Source organism: Osmerus mordax, chromosome 6 (assembly GCF_038355195.1).
Source record: "Osmerus mordax isolate fOsmMor3 chromosome 6, fOsmMor3.pri, whole genome shotgun sequence".
In the NCBI taxonomy this organism is placed as follows: Eukaryota; Metazoa; Chordata; class Actinopteri; order Osmeriformes; family Osmeridae; genus Osmerus; species Osmerus mordax.
In genome coordinates, this window is record NC_090055.1 from 1,815,150 (window position 1) to 1,832,301 (window position 17,152).

Below are 17,152 nucleotides of genomic sequence, written 5' to 3' on the forward strand. Positions count from 1 at the left end.
GACTTGCCTGCAGGTTAATACTAAGTGCCAACTTTGAATCTTTCAAGAGACAAAATTAAGCAGTTGATCGGGGGACAGAAGAACAGTTTACATTTAACCACGACTCTTGCTTGTGGTTTTGACATATTGTGACAGGCTGTTACAAGTGCCAAAGGAGACGTATAAGACTGTTTCCTTAACGTTCCTCTTGCCATCATCTGACAAGGTTTACATGGATATAGAGCCACACCATGAACATGCAGATATATGGACATCTTGCATTTCTGGTTCACCCTACACAGTTATGTTTACAAGCTCAAGTCCTTCTGAGTGCTGTACGGTCTAATAGTTTTTGTTTATCACAAGATTTCAACAAGAAGTGAAATTAACATAATAATTTACTTTTCTTTTAGGTAACCAATGTAAAATACCTCTTGTCAATGATGGTTGACACTTATAACCTTATGTTAGTGGAGTTAATCCTTTTATCTTAATTAAATATTTCCACTGATCTTTTTAACTGATTTCATACAGCACAAATTCAAAGAAAACCAATTAGAATACATTACTAACTTAAGATAGTCGCAATGTATTCCAAACAGTTCATAGCAACCAGCTAAATACTTCAGACGGCGTTGTCGTGGTTATATTGGAAAAACGGATACAACGTTGTGACTACGTTGAGTCAACAACAGAAAATAGAGCTCTTAGTCATGTAAAGATGACGCCCACTAACAACCTCAGTATCCTGGCCGTCTCCTTCCTCTCCCTCCTCACTGCCCCCCTCCTCTCCACCGTAGGGATCTCCCCCCCTCTAACCACTGCTTCTCTTAACGGTGAGTCTCATGACCGGCCCCAGACCGCCCCCAGCCCCCCCCTCCTTCTCCTGGCTATTCATGCCAACCTCCGGGCGGCTTCTCCCCAGGGCAAGGCCCCTAGGAAACTCTTAGGGGCCCAAGAGAGAGCTTTGGAGACCCCTCTCAGACCCCTGGCCCAGGTCATGTTTCCTAAGAACGTGACGGCCGAAGGGGCCCTGGCTCCCCCTCTCGGAGCCGCACAGGTGGCCCCCCCGCCTCGTAAGCTGATGAAAGTGGACGCGTGCCGTGGTTACTATGACGTGATGGGCCAGTTTGACAACCCCTTCAACTGCTCCAAGGACACGTTTGTCTACTGCTGTGGCACCTGCCACTATCGCTTCTGCTGTCCTGACCAGAACCAGCGCCTGGAGCAGGGCAGCTGTAAGAACTACGACTCTCCCGATTGGGCCAAAACCCAGGCTCCAGGCCTGTCCAATTCGGACGACGACGAGGGCTCGGACCCTGGCTTCGACCCTCTGAAGCAGCAGAGTCACAACACAGGTTTTGTGATTGGCGGTGTGGTGGTGTTCATGGTGGCCGTCGCCGTGGGGATTAAGGTGGTGTTCAACAAAGTGCAGCAGGAGGCCCACAACAGGGAGCTCAACATGCCCAGGTGAGAAGACAGCCCTGACTGACTTATTGACTGACTGCCTGCCTGTCAAACGGACTAATTCATTCCCTCATTCATTTTCTCCCCCAGAATTTTCAAGTTGTTTTCTCTCTCCTCTGTGTCTTGTTTTCCTCAGAGCCCTGGTGGACATGCTGCGGCACCAGTCCAGTCCAGTGCAGCAGGACGAGAGGAACAACAGCGTGGCCCTGGCCTCGGGGGACGGGCAGGGGACGCTGGGTAGACCCCCTAAGAACCTCTACGCCCCTGGCCCACCCTGCAAGGACAACAGACGTGAGACGCCACCAGCGCATGTTGGAAACACATCTAAATACACACGTATCCTTAACACAAGACTTTGATACAAGCATTGTAGATATATTAGAGGAAGGGAGGTCAGCTTTGATATAAGCATTGTAGATATATTAGAGGAAGGGAGGTCAGCTTTGATACAAGCATTGTAGATATATTAGAGGAAGGGAGGTCAGCTTTGATATAAGCATTGTAGATATATTAGAGGAAGGGAGGTCAGCTTTGATATAGGCATTGTAGATATATTAGAGGAAGGGAGGTCAGCTTTGATATAAGCATTGTAGATATATTAGAGGAAGGGAGGTCAGCTTTGATATAAGCATTGTAGATATATTAGAGGAAGGGAGGTCAGCTTTGATACAAGCATTGTAGATATATTAGAGGAAGGGGGGTCAGCTTTGATATAGGCATTGTAGATATATTAGAGGAAGGGAGGTCAGCTTTGATATAGGCATTGTAGATATATTAGAGGAAGGAAGGTCAGCTTTGATATAAGCAATGTAGATATATTAGAGGAAGGGGGGTCAGCTTTGATATAGGCATTGTAGATATATTAGAGGAAGGGAGGTCAGCTTTGATACAAGCATTGTAGATATATTAGAGGAAGGGGGGTCAGCTTTGATATAGGCATTGTAGATATATTAGAGGAAGGAAGGTCAGCTTTGATATAAGCAATGTAAACATACCATTGACCCGGAAACTGCCGACAGCACATGCTAAGCTGTACATGCTGTCGGTCTCCAGCTGATGACTGCCTCTTGTTTTGCAGTGGGGAATTTGCAACACAATTTCATCCACTCGTCAGGCTCCAGCCCCAAACACACAGCGACCATCGGTAAGGCAGCTGGTGAAGTTCACGCTCTGTACGACACACGATGCAAACACAGCTGCTCTCAATATCTGTTAGATTCACCTCACCATGGTGACATAAAGGTGCACTTGTTCGTGTAAAACGCCGATGATTTTACATTTCACTTGACGTTTATGTAACAGCCGTGTTGTTGTTGATTGCGGTACTGTCACTCTATTCACATCGCGGAGTGAAATCGCTCAGCATTCTTCTTCTCGTTATTCCCTTAAAGAGCGCACCCCTCGTATGAACAACGCTCAGCTGGCGACCGGAGGCACCCTCCTGTCCAGCAAACACAACAACACCAAGAGCCAGCCTGCTTTCCATCACTCGCTCCACAACCTGGCTCAGCTGCCCCCGTCCTACGAGAGCGCCACCAAGCCCGAGCTCAACAGATACTCCTCGCTGAAGCGTCTGGGTGAGTCTCCCCCGCCCCTTCGCCCATCACAAACCAACTCAAGGCAATGGAGTCAGATGACTGAGCGGTGAGGGAATCGGGCTAGTAATCTGAAGGTTGCCAGTACGATTCCCGGCCGTGCCAAATGACGTTGTGTCCTTGGGCAAGGCACTTCACCCTACTTGCCTCGGGGGGAATGTCCCTTTACTTACTGTAAGTCGCTCTGGATAAGAGCGTCTGCTAAATGACTAAATGTAAATGCCTTAATCATAAGCTATGCGACTAATGCCTATAACGGTTCCTTTTGATTCCAGAGAAAGGTGGACTCGACGAGTATTCCTCCGGCTACTGCACCACCAAGCGTCGCCCCCACACAGCCCAGCCCGCCCTCCAGTCATCCCAGCACCACCTTCACTGGGGCGGAGATTACACCCTGAGTGGAAGGGGCACCCTCCCCCGCCATGCTGCTCGTCCCTGGATCCAGCCCACCGGCATGCCCACCTCCCCAACCCCCAACCCCTACCCCCTGGACCCCCCGGAGCCCCAGTACAACCCCAACTATGAGACCCTCTCCAAGAGAAAGGTCAAGTCCCAGGATCAGCTCCTGAACATGGGCGACGTCCCTGGCAACACAGGGACCCTCTCCAGGCTCTCCAAAAACCAACAGCACCAGTACTACAAAGCTATGGCTGCCGCCAACAAGAACTCCAACACGCAAACCTTGACGCGCAAGACCCAAGATAGAATGCTCATGTCCCCGGAGCATCTAGAGGAGAGGATGGGAGTGGTCGGGGGGATGGGGGTCGGGGGGATGGGGGTCGGGGGGATGGGGGTCGGGGGGATGGGGGCTGGAGGCATGGGAGGGGTGACGGATCCGTATGCCCATGGAGGAGGTGGCATGGTGCCCACGCTGCCCCGGCTCACCCCCCAGCAGAAGGCTCAGTCTCAGCAGAATGTGTGTGCCACTCCCTCTCTCGACAGGCACCACATGATCAAGATGAACTCTCACCCCACGTCCGGCAGGGAGCAAGAGAGGAGCACGGGCATGACGGGGCACATGAGCGGGGGCATGGGCTGGGCGGGAGAGGCACCGGGCACGGGGGTCGTCATGGGAACAGGGACGTTAACAGGGACGTTAGGGGGGCACAGGGACAGGAGGATGGCTTTCGCTTCGAAGAGGCAGAACACTATTGAGCAGTTACACTTTATACCAGGAGGGGGCGGCGGAGGGGGTGGGGGGAGTGGGAGTGGGAGTGGTAGTCAGGGGATCAGAACAGGGAGTAAGAATGAGGTGACAGTGTGAGGTGTGCTGCCAGATGTCGAATTTGCCCTTGACCACAGATCCAGGAACGGATTTCCATGTCCCAATCCTACCATCAACCAGTCGGAGATTTTGAATGTTTTTTTCTTATTTGTCTCACTGTATCCGTGGTTAGGGGCAAATTCGACCTGATTAGTAGAAAAGGGGGCATTTAGTCTAGTGTTCAGGGAGTACAGCCAATACGAATTAGGTGTTTACTGAGAGTCAAAAGAAACTGTAAATATGAGACATAAAGTATAAAAGTTAAAAAATCAACAAGCAAACATAATTTTGCTGTTTAGAGTAGTTTAGCGGTATGGACTATTCCTGCCATTTTATATATGTGATATATCAGCCATATTTCGTACCAGAATTTGCCATATTGCCGTATACATTGGTGCCATAATTGATAACGAAAAGAAGGATCTAAAAGGTAACAGGACCGACTAACAAAACTGGTTTTGGTCTAGTCCTTGTTTTTTTTATAGTACATGTTTCAGAAAATCTACTTTGGAGCCATATTAGATAGGGAACAAGAAGAGAATTAACCACAATATAAATGAAAGCAAAAAGAGGAAATGGCAGTGACTCGAAGGAACAAGGCATGCTTGCAGAATGTCGTATTGATGCCACTGTTAGGTATCCAGCATTGGACCCTCCACATTTTCAAACGTCTACCTAAATCGTTGCCAATGACGATTCACAGCACAGACACCCCCCCCCCCCCCCCCATGGAGGGCTTAATGATGCAGCTGAGATGGCATGGAGGCAGGCTGATCGAGGCAGGGTGACACACAGGGTGGCATCTAAACCAGCCTCATCCTGACACAGGAAAGCAAAGCTGCTGTTTGGCACTTCCTACCAAGTGAAAAGAATGAATGAACTCTAGGAGGTGGGCGCTGCTCAGAGAGTTTCGTTCTCTGACAACAGGGCTTTAACAAGCCTGACACCATCACCAGGTGAAGCTCATTCTCAGAGGAACCCCAACAGCCAATCATCTGCTCAGGATGCTAAGCTGTCCCTATGTCCTCACATCCTTTGGAAGGAGGGGGCGGGGGGGGGGGGGGGAGTTGCCTCTAGACTGTCTATGACCACTATGGGTTTGTGAGGGAAAGCTGATCTTAGATTTGTGCCAAAGGGCAATTTCTTCCTCAAGCTCTCCTACCCCAACTGAAAATCAGGACTTTATTGTAAAAACACATTTCTTTTTCATTGAGCACAAATTAATAGATCACGATGCACAAGTTGCACTTACACAACTGTCCCTCAAAGCCATCAATGGACCTTCAAAGAAAATACCACTGAGAAAACTTAGTCCGACAATCACCGTTTTTTTCCAGAAAAACTGACACAAGCCAATGACATTTTCTAACGATAATACAAATGATTGGCTTCAGAGCAAGCCAAAGTGTGTGTATCCAAGTGTTGGACTGCACCAGGGAAATGACCCACTCCGTGAGGGTGGTTCACATGGTCAAGAGCCATCCACTGTGGTGGTCAGCGGTAACATGATGTGCTGGGTTGGACAAACGTCCTGTGAGGAAGACCTTGCTGTATCATAGCAACGCACTTCAGCCATTTTCTATGGATGAAAATATCATAAATAATAATGCTTATCAATACTAAGGGCTATCCTATCCTATACAGTATGTAACATCTGTGGTTCATATAATACAATATCTTAACAGTTTCTCTTAATTTTTGTGTTGATATTGTCACTGTATTTAACGTGCTATAGATACCAAGCGTTTGACATGTTAAAAAAAAGCAGTTAAAGCACAGTTCAGCGAGAAATACTGAAACAAACTTTTTTGCACAACTCTATTCCCTGACTTTTGCACCACTTCCAGAGAACTCTCTTCTGTATCATATCTTCAAGGTTTACATTCTGTACAAACGGACACTCATTGATGGTGTGTGCTAGATCAACCTTTGAGAAAGTCTAGCATTGTGGGAGAAGAATAAGGATTTGATAATGTTCAGTTTGCAAGGTTAGAGATGAGTGACATGTTGATAAATACAAATGTTTTGGACAATCTTCCTATACACAATGCTTAATCTGTGTTGGTTATTGTCATGATTTGGCAAGTGTTATGATTAATGATTATTATAAGTGTTGATATTATTAATAATTATCTTATGGTTATGATGTAGATGTTAATTTTCTTGGTGGGATTTTAAGTGTTTATTGTTTTTAAATGCTTAATCTATCATGAGTTTTTGTTTCATTAGGACATAAAATGGTGGACAACAAAAAACTGTCAGAATATAGATGCATGTCCACTTCCTGTCATTAGAAATGTGCCTGAATTGATGATTAGTGATCGAAAATGGCCCAATTCCAACCCTATATCATGTGCCTAAATGTCCCCTTGACAATCTGATATTATTGCTTAAACTACAGCGATGGTTCTTCTAAGATTATCTTGATCCCTCCAGAAGGAGTGGATAAGGGGAATATGGACAGGGTAAAGGGGGATATTTTCAGGGCCTGCCCCAAATTATGCTTATGCCCCCAGAGCAGTTTATATTATACCACAGCCTGACCCAGTAGAGTAACTACACATAATACCATAATGTTACTGTGTGCGCGTTTATATGAATGTCTTTAACACAGGTAGGTATAAGGGGTAACTGTAAACTGAATGTTTGGAGTCACAGTGTATTTTTCAGGGAATTGGGGCCAGCTGACTTATTATTACTAGATTTTTTTTTTTTTAATAGTCACAAAAGGTTTGTAGCAATGTCTGTACTCTCCACAAGCCACATCCATCATTACAGTCATTACTGACATTATTTTATAAACTAAACCTGATTTGTGTAAGTATTGTATTTTGTATAGCTAGTACAATCAGAATATTTTAATGGGTGGCTCTCTTCTATAACGTTAATTTGAGGCTTCAACAAATTATATGTGAGTATTTTATGAAATGTACAGTGCCAAACTCATAACATGTTCTGTCTTTCTGATGATATAGCCTATTATGTGGCAACAGGGACATTTCTTTTTGCAGTAACGATAAATAACATAGTTGGTAAGTAACATTGCTGCTTATCAAAAACGGTGTATATATAATTACCATAATTAATTCCTTTAAACATGGAGGAAGATGGCTACAATACAGTATATTTGTATCTGATTGAAAGGAATTACGATTAAATTCATGGATTTGTTTTCATGCTATTAAACATCTAAGTCTTTTTATCCACTGCATATAGTTCCCCTTAGATAAGACAGCGAACAGACAACATTTGTAAAATAAAGTTGGTGGAAAAGATGTCCTGACTTAGATTCATTATTAACTCAAGGATTTGAGAGCAAATGATGGTTTGGGGTTGTTTATTGTTGCATACAGATGAGAAATATTGTGTTTTGATGAACATTTCAGAAACAAAAAAAGAAGACAAAAACGATCATGCACGCATAGCCAAGTGGTTATCTTGGCCCTTCTGCGAGGTCAACTGACCACTGAACAGGTGGGTGTGTCCATTTTTTCAAGTTTACTTATTGTACCAATTCAGCTAATATAAATGACCCTACAATGCCTATTGGTAGATATTTCCTCACGGCCAACTTCATGCTCTTAAGGTTTAAAATAATTGCTATTGTCATGGAACCACATTAGACATTTAATGGTTAACTGCCTTGCGAGTGAACTGTTAAACTATTATCGCATAAGATTCAACAGGTTACTGACATTACGATAGATTTACCGTTCATGTTGTTTTTTATTTATTTTTTACGAAACTGGCATTCACAAACAACTGTCATGACTCCTTCGAGGAGTAGCCTAAATGTGTCTATTTGTACATCTAGAACGCCGAACACATGGCAGCCATTTTAATAACTGGGTTGGTATGGTTTGCCCAGCTGCCGTAGCTTTAGCCAGTAAAATGGCCTCAAACTCAAAGAGAGTCGTAGCCCTTTCCGGAAAAAAATTCATAACATGGAACTGATAATTGGATATAAACCGGGTTGACGAAAGACAACTTTTGTACAAAATATTACATGTACACGTATTTTATCAACCCAGCAAGAGGGCTAACTAGCTTGGTAAGCTAGCTCCACATCGAGTACAGCAGTTTGCGCTACCCGGAAATATATCCATGGCCGGAAAGGACCTATGTTAAGTGAGCACACGTCACTCACTTTTACCCCAAAATTATCACGGACCGTCCAAAACATTTTAGCCGGCAAAAACATAACCAACTCACCACTGTAAAATAGGATTGTTTCTGTCAAATGGCTAGGAAACGACTGCAGCCTAAAATACTCCTAATTTCGGGGGAGAATGGTGCCAGCGTTTACTCTGCTCAGCATCAGTGAAAATGGCTCCGGCTAACGAGTGGAAAACAGCACGCAGAAATGGAAGCGAATGGTAGCTGGCTAGATGGTTGGAAGGCGTGACAGGCCCCATCCATCTGGCTGTGATCTCGAACTGGACGTTTAGGTAAAAATAAATCTGTCTGATGTATTATTCGCAGACAAGCTTTTCAGGCATATATATAATGCATATGTAGCAATTAATGTAACCCTTGTATGACGGAACTTGTGCCAAATCCTGCATGCTCTTGAGATGTAGCATGCTATCAAACGTTAACACAACGTACAAACTGCAGAATGTGATTCTGTAAACTGTCAAGTTTTACATGCAAGTGCGTCTTTTCTAAAACCGTTAGCCATTGCTATTATTGTAGCCTGAAGCAAATAGTTCTCGTGTTGTTGTTGTTGTTCGGAAGATATTTGCAATTGCTGATTCAGAATGTGTGTCCTCTTTACAGGATTGGCCGACTACATTAATGTGAGAGGCAATCCAAAAATGCGATTGTGAAACTAGATTTATCTCCCTCCTCCACTTGCAGGAGAATCCCCAGCCCATTGTGACTGATTGACATCTGTCAAAAAAGGTGAGATCATTAATATCTCGATAATTAAGGCTCGCAGATAATGACTCATTTTAGCGTGTTTTTTGTACATGAAGTGTGATGGAGTGTGTTTGAAGTTATAATAGTAGCTATAATTAAATAATAGGTTAATGACTAAATTCATGGATTGTACGTACACTTATTCTCAATGTTGATTTATAGATTGAAGATCTGCTGCCGCAGTTTTCATGCCACAAAGATTCTAGATAGCCTGTGTGTTCATTAGAAGGTACATTTCCACGTGTTTGTTGATGATTAATAACAAACACTTTCTGCAATCGTTATTGCCAACTCACTGTCAGAACCTACCTATGTTGATACAGTGGATATCAAAAATCTACATGGACAACACATTAAAAAATTCAACATTACAACCTGAAATAAAAACAGAATTAAAAGTAAAAATTGAGTGACAACAGTTTTTTTTAAAATATGTATTTAAACTAAAGTGCAGATATATCTAATTTGCGTGGTATGCGTAGCCTGCGTACATTTACTATTAAATATTAATGTTTGGTACTTGGCCAAGCATCTCCTGCATACTTTGACTTCCTGATGTCTGTGACTAATCTGCCTCACCCAACTTTTGGTATCTTGTTAAGTCCTAACTGAAACTGAAGACTCTTGTAATTCAATGTTTCTCAATAATAATTCAGCTGTGGAGCCGCTCTTCATCACGCAAGGACAGTTTGAAATACTTTGAATAGTTTTTGACAAAATTACGGCAAGTCATTAAGTATCGATATTTGATAGTATTCTATGAATGTATTTGTAGTCTTACATTTTATCATCTTACATAATTTTATTTTAAAGTAGAGAGGGACAAATAAAGTGCTGTTTATTATTAGAAATAGAATGCCTACATGCCTCCTCTTTAATCAAATATTTTATTCATGCAGCCAACATAATTCCCCAACTGTGGTTGGTAAGGCAACCATATGAAATAATCTTGCACAAACTGGCCCACCATCAGAAAATGTTATTCTCAGTTTTACATGAAATGTAAATTTGATTCAAATGTCACCTAACCTTGTTTGTTTTTGATTTTTTCAGTTAGAGGGCGACAGTATATTTTCTTCATAGAACTGAGTGGTGGAAGTTTCCTTGGAAGGATGAGAAGAAATGGATGAGAACGAACCACCTGGTAAAGACGACAGAACTGTTAGCTGAGGGGCAACCAAATAAAGATATTTTGTGCCATAAACCACCAACATAACCGAACACTACAAAGCAGCCTAAACCTTCCCTTTACTACCCCACCAGACTATGAAAGACTGTTTTTTAGTGTGAACGACTAATATTTGATACCAACAGGCACCAAGCAACGAACATAACGATGAAACAGGACGTTTTTTATCCCTATTGAAAATAACTCGGAGGGGACGGTTGGCCTCCAGAAGAGGGACTTTTATTTTGAAAAAACACACATTTTCTCATACACTTGCCCCCTCTCCTCTTGGATGGAGAGTGGGGGCAGTGGGCGGTCGGGAGGAAGCAGCAGCAGCAGCAGAAGCGCACGATCTGGGGGGACCAACAGCAGCGTTATCGGGAGAAGTTCGGATTCGGGTCGAGGCGACTCCGGCGGCTCCAGAGGAAGCGGCGGCATCACTTCCTCTCTCGGCCGAAGCGCGTCCGTCAGCAGCGGCGGGATCATTGTCGCCGCCCCTGGCGCCGGAGGTGTGGCACCAGCACCCCCGTGTGCCAGCGAGTGGGAGATGTTCCAATTCGGAAAATACAATCTAGACATTATAGAGATGTTAAGTGGACACCAGGCCCATCAGTTCAAAGGCCTCGGTTTAGAACGTCAGTTACAGCATCAGCAGCAAGTGCAGCTTCACCAGCACCAGCTACAACAGCAGCAACAGCAGCAGGCTGAGTCCTCCGGTGCCCTCCTCTCTGGGCTCGGCCTGGGGCCCCTCCAGGGGTCGAGAAGCAACGCCTTTTCAGATTCCGCCTCCATTTTTGCCAAGATGAGTGCCCCTCCTCCCCCACCCCTCCAGCAACAGCCCTCCTCTTCTCAGAGCTCGCGCTCCAAGTCCAGTAAGATGAGCAGCAGCAGCAGCTCAAGCCACGTTCCAGGCTACCCACAATTCCTTCGCTCCTTCCACCCCAGTGACGCTGCCCTTGCACAGGAGCAGCTGCACCCGGGGGTCGGACGATTCGAGCACTTTGCCGGAGGAAGCAGCAGTGGGGGGAGTGCCGGAGGGCTGGGAGGACTCGTCACGTCTGCCCCCCCTCCGCCCCCACCTCTGCATCCTGGCCTTTCTGTCCCACAAGCCTCCCCTGGTCCTTCCTCTTCTTCCCCTTCCCCCTCCAGCTCCGTGGCAGCCTCTAATAACCCTCCGAGCAGTGCAGTCACCTCCCTGGGACACCAGCTGGTCGGAGCCCAGTCTGATGCGCGAAGCCTTCACCAGCAGTTCAGCTGCATGCTAGCTGCTAATCAGTACTTCCTCTCTGGGGTGCCTGCTAATTCTAGCTTAGAGCAGTTCCTTGTACAGCAGGGAACCCACAACCACCTGGGGATTGGTTTAGGTCAGGCAGGTGGGGAGTCCAGCTCGGGCCTTGCTCCCCCTCCCGCTTTGCATTCCTCTCACTCGCATGGCCACTCCACGCCTCAGCAGCAACAGCAACCCCCACAGCAACAGCAGTTACCACCCCACACCCTATCTCACCCACACTCCCACTCTCACCCTCACCACCCCCTCCACCCTGGCTCACAACCCTCTTTGGGTGGCTTTGACTTCCAGGGCATCCCCGTACTGTCGTCCAATCAGATAGCTTCTTTGATGCAACAGGAAACAGGTCTGCCCCTCCCTCTGCCGCTGCATCTGTCCCTGTCCAAGGATGACGGCAAAGGGGACAGCAGCGGAGGAGGAAGCAGTAGTAGTAGGAGGAAGAAAGCGATGGCTGGCTATCTGCCTCAGAGGAAATCTGACAGTGGCAATAACAGCAGCAGCAGCCATGGTCACAGCAGCCATAGCGGCAACGCCAACGCTAGCAGTAGCGCAGGAGGGCTTAGCCACGATCAGTCCCAAGGAATGATAGGCAGTGGGGTTGGTGGGGTTGTCATGACGGGTATGGGGGGTGACCCATCTTCCCTCCTCAACTCCTCATCTTCTTCATCCTCATCAGTTGTGTCGTCATCTTCCTCCTCTGCCCCCGCCTCAGCTGCACCCTCGGTGTTAGTAACTAACGGTGCTCACCTTTCTAAACCTGATAACCAGGGCACAATGCCACCTGCGTCCTCACAGCCTGATCCAGAGGCCCTTTATCACTGTGGCGAGTGTGGGAAAACGTTCACTCACCTCTCCAGCCTTCGCAGGCATCTGCGTATGCATGAGTCAACTGCAGCAGGTACTAGCAATAACGCCAACATTGCCCCAAACCCAACTCATATCAAAACCCAATCTGACCCAAGCCTCCCCCATTCCACCCAGGATAACTCTCAGTCCTCTTCCAATTCAGCCCAAGCATCATCCTCCTGCCCCAGCCCTGACAAGACCTTCCACTGCTCCGATTGTGGAAAAGGCTTCAAGAAAAAAGGGCATCTCCTCCAACATGGCGTCATCCATTCTGAAGCTCGACCGTACGGCTGTTCCATCTGTTCCCGGGCGTTCAACCGCAGAGAGTCACTCACACGCCACGAGAAGATTCATGAGGAGAAGCCCTTCAGATGCCCTGCCTGCAGCCGCTGCTTCCGTGAGAGCACATCCCTTCTCAACCACGCCGCCTCTGGGACATGCGGCAAGCCAGGTAGGGGACCAAAACCACGGGACATCAAGACGGGGGCTGATGGGGAGGGCAGGCTGGGGGAAGAGGGCGGAGGAGGGAGTGGAGGAGTTGGGGGTTACCAGAGTGGTAGGGGTGTGATTTATGGGAAAACTGAGGAAGAGGAGGGTGTGATTATGGTGGGCGAGGGGGAGCAGAAGTCAGGCTTGGGGTGTGATGGTCTTTATCAGTCGGGAAGGGGAGGGAATGCTAACAGCAGAGACAGAGCAGATGGTAAATACCCTACTGACTACTCTCGGAATCGTTACACAGGCTACCATGACGACCACCGCTCTCAAGGTAACCCATCTCCATGTTACTCTGGAGCCTCCCCTTGTGGGAGCGGGATGGTGGGCCCGGCGCTGAGGAAGGCGCCATTGGCCCCTACGCTGCACCCTCACCCTCAGAATCAAAACCAACCACACCACCATCAGCAGCAACAGCAGCAGCCCCATCTGCCCCTGTCCTCCCTCCTCGACGACTCTGAGGACGACGTCACTAGCTCTGTCAACAATGCCATCTCCGCCATAGCAGCAGCTGCGGCCAACTGTGATCTCAACAACAGTGGGAACCGTGGGGACGATAGAAGGGATATCATCGGGGGCTTACTGGGGGGGCTGGGCCTCGGCCCCCTGGGGTCCCCCTCCTCCACTTCCGGAATGGATAAGAACTATAGGGGAGGGGGGAATCAGGAGGGAATGAGTGGTAACATGACCCATAACCAAGGTAATAATCCACAAAACCCTGCTGTCAAACCAAAACGACCCAGAAAGCCCAGAGCCAAGAAAGAGCCAGGTACTGATGGACTTCCCCCCAAGCGGAGACAGTACACCCCCAGAGCCCCGGGGCCTGGCGGCATCCCACGCCCGTATCTGTGCAGTGTCTGCGGCCGAGGGTTCGCACGCCGCGAGACCCTCCGCCGACACGACCGCATCCACACGGGGGAGAAGCCCCATCACTGCACCGTCTGCGGGAAGTACTTCAGAGAGGCCTTCCATCTCAGCAAGCATCAAACTGTCCACTCCGGAGCCAAGAACTACAAGTGCAGCCTCTGTGGGAAAGAATTCGGCTACTCGCAGAGTCTCAAGAGACATGGGAAGCTTCACCAGAAGGGGGAACTGGAGGAGGTACCCACTACACCAGGTGGGGAGAACCTTAACAGCTTTAACACAAATCCTGCATGTGGCATGAGCCAAGACAGGAATCAGAACCAAGGTAACACATCCTCCTATTACTCATATCCCCAGGATGTCAAGCCTCAAGGCTCCAACACCCAGCCCCCACCCAGGCTCTACACCTGCGCGATATGCTGGAAGTCTTTCCGCCATCACTTCCACCTGACCGCCCATCACCAGACGGTCCATGAGAGCGGAGGAGAGAAGCTGTTCTGCTGTGAGGTGTGTGGGAAGGCGTTTGCCTACTCCAACAGCCTCACTCGACACCGGCTCTCTCAGCACGGGCTGACACGCTCTGTCCAGTCCGGCGCGCAGGAGGTTGGCAGTGGGGGGAATAGCGTTGGTGGTGGTGGCGGCGTCGGCGTCGGAGGGTCTGGTTCAGAAAGTGAAGCTGCCACTAACACCCTGCTTCAGATGGCTCCTTCCACCGAGGGCCACGGAGGACAGCAGAGTCACAGCGTCGTCACCCACGGTCACCCCCAGCCTCAGCCGCCAGCTGGCTACTCCCCCCTGTTCTACGATGCGGCTGCAGCTCATTCCTCCACCTCCAACGTCCCTCCTTACTCCCAGCCTCTGCCCCCAAACTCCACAATAATGCCCCCCCATCACCAGCATTCCCCAGCAGGCGTGAAAGGGGAGCACATTTACCCAGCAGGACCCAGCAGTCACACCCTGCACACCACAGCTCCATTCCAGCCCCTCACCGAGCTGCCATCCACTGAACATCATCACCTTCATCATCACCATCATTCACACCACCATCTCCACCACCAATCAGATCCTCAGTCTTGTCACCACAGCCACCAGGGCATCCAATCACAAAACGAAGTAAGGAGGCACAAGAAGAAGAAAAAAAAGTCAGAGGGGAGAGATGGGAGGGAGGGCAGATGGGAAGAGTCCTCAGGTTTAGTCAGAGCTGAAGGGAAAAAAGAGAAGAGAAAGAGATCTCATTTGCAACGGCAGTTTAGAAACAAAAAACAAGCCTCCCTCCTCTTGAAGATTAGACGTGGGGGGGAAGAGGGAGGGGGAGATTACGAGCTTGTCACAACCCGAGGTATGAAGATACAGATGCTGTCGTCTCTCAAAGTCCCCGTCAAATGTTTCGCTTGCCCCTTCTGTCCCAATGCCAAGTTTGCCCGCCAGGCAAGTCTGCTTGCCCACAGGGCGGCAAACCACCCACCAAGAGTGCTGGCACCAGAGGAGCGGCTGAGGTGTCCTGTGTGTGGGAAGCAGTCCCGCAGGGCCCTGTCGGCCTTCATCCATCGGGCCTCCCATCGAGCCGAGGGCTCCTTCTCTTGCCGTCGCTGCTCTGCTTGCTTCTGGAACGCCACACTCCTCCGCAGGCACAAGGTGTCCTGCCGCCGCAGGGCCAAGGGATTGCCACGAGGGGGCGCTATCAGTCTGAAGTTATCCAAGAGAGCGTGGGAGAGGAAGAACACCGAGGTTCAGGCGGAGGTGTCGTCCATGCAGGGAGACTACAGATACTAAAGCCTTTTTTCTTTTCTTTTTTTGACATCTTATATGGTGGCATTTAAGAGGAATATTCCGTTAATAAATGGAGTGAATGATGGTCTTGGTTTATTGGGGTTAAAGAGGGACTACAAATGCCTTTAGTACACGTGATCATTTAGGTTTGGACCTCATTTACTCAAAATTGACTTTTAGAACTACTGTAGATCAACCTTACCTGAAATTCTTCCTAACTATATTGGAGGATGTTGTGAAGACATGACTGTTTCCATAGGATCATTAACCCTTAAGTGCATTGACACTACGCTTGGCTGACACTGTGCAGTTATTAGACAAGTTTAGGTGATTTGACCTGCTTAAGAATCTCTTACCCTGCCCGTTCACTAGGACCCCTGCTACACCCTTCGCTGTATGATATTTGTCTCTGCTGTATACTATGTCTTGTGTGTGTATTCACTTAGAGCCCTTTTGGGGATTTTTTAAATGTAAAAAAAAAAAAAGTGCATTTATTAGGAGTAGGGAGAAAGGGGCGGGGACTTTGGTTGGTAGAGTCAGTTCGCTGCATGTGTGTTCTCTGGTAAGTTTGTCTCCGAGATTGTGAATTCACTGCTATGTGATGGTTTATTCAGTATATCCCAAAAGGTCATGCTTTGAATTTAAGTTAAAAGATCGCTTAAATTTCCCCTGTGATTAAATCACGTTATGAAATGTAAGCTTGAGAAGAACATAATTCAAAAGATGTTACAAGGAGATTTACTTCCTGCCAAAACAAATTGACAATGCCTTGCTTATCATGTCCAGTTAATTTCCGTTTCAAAAACAGCTTTTTTATACCAGGAGGTTGGACTTGAAGACAGGTTGAAACAAGTGTACTGTAACATATTGTGTTTTCATCACAGTTTATTTCTTTCTCACAAAGTCCTATAAGCTTTTATTATTAGTGCTTTATACTGGGTTGAAGACTGGGAGGGTCATTGTAGCAAAAGGTTATGATTATATATCGATTAATGTGCGTGTGTGTGTGTGCGTATAACCTAATCGGTCTACCTGCCAATCCCATATTTAGTCCTTCTATGTTTTGGCTGAGTTGCAATCATGTTCATACCCTTGTCATGCCTTGTTTTGTTTTTTTCTTCTGAAGAAAAAAAGACAAATAATAGTTCTAAGTACATTTCTATCACTTTATTTACTTATTAAAAGTAGTTGTTGATTATATTTCAGCATTGGATAAACCTTATGTGTTCTCCTTTTAGTTTTTTTCTCCATTTATCATTTTGATTAATGTTAGTTTTTAGAGCAGGATGTGTCTTTGTAACTTAAACGTAGATATTGATGAGTAAAATGTTACTGTTACCAAAGTCAGTATCACAGTTTCACAGGCTTTTAACTGTAGCTTGTTTCACAGTTATAGTTCGTAAGCGCTGTTGACCTAATGGATTTCCGGATGTAAAGAATATACCAATAAAATTTCATCTTAGTACACCTGTATTCATCCATGTCATTGATAGGTT

General features: G+C 47.1%; 2 protein-coding genes across 5 annotated transcripts; both read left to right on the top strand.

The window, feature by feature from the left end:
* Nucleotides 1-700: 700 nt before the first annotated feature.
* LOC136944887 (protein shisa-7) lies at nt 701-4,305 on the top strand. The gene is made up of 5 exons (XM_067238811.1): nt 701-1,449; nt 1,583-1,737; nt 2,525-2,590; nt 2,838-3,023; nt 3,317-4,305. Exons 1-5 carry the CDS (start codon nt 701-703, stop codon nt 4,303-4,305), a joined length of 2,145 nt encoding a protein of 714 aa, XP_067094912.1.
* Nucleotides 4,306-8,198: 3,893 nt separating this feature from the next.
* On the top strand, nt 8,199-17,121 carry si:dkeyp-69b9.6 (uncharacterized). Of its 4 annotated transcripts, none has more exons than XM_067237152.1 (5): nt 8,199-8,753; nt 9,085-9,210; nt 10,282-12,582; nt 12,694-12,981; nt 13,270-17,121. In XM_067237152.1, the coding sequence occupies exons 3-5, from the start codon at nt 10,689-10,691 to the stop codon at nt 15,657-15,659; spliced, it is 4,572 nt and encodes a 1,523-aa protein (XP_067093253.1). In that variant the 5' UTR covers nt 8,199-8,753; nt 9,085-9,210; nt 10,282-10,688; the 3' UTR covers nt 15,660-17,121. The 4 variants fall into 4 exon arrangements, with proteins under 4 accessions (XP_067093253.1, XP_067093250.1, XP_067093249.1 ...); XM_067237149.1 differs by having other exon boundaries at nt 10,282-10,372; nt 10,543-12,981; XM_067237148.1 differs by having other exon boundaries at nt 10,282-12,981.
* The last annotated feature ends 31 nt before the right edge of the window (nt 17,122-17,152 follow it).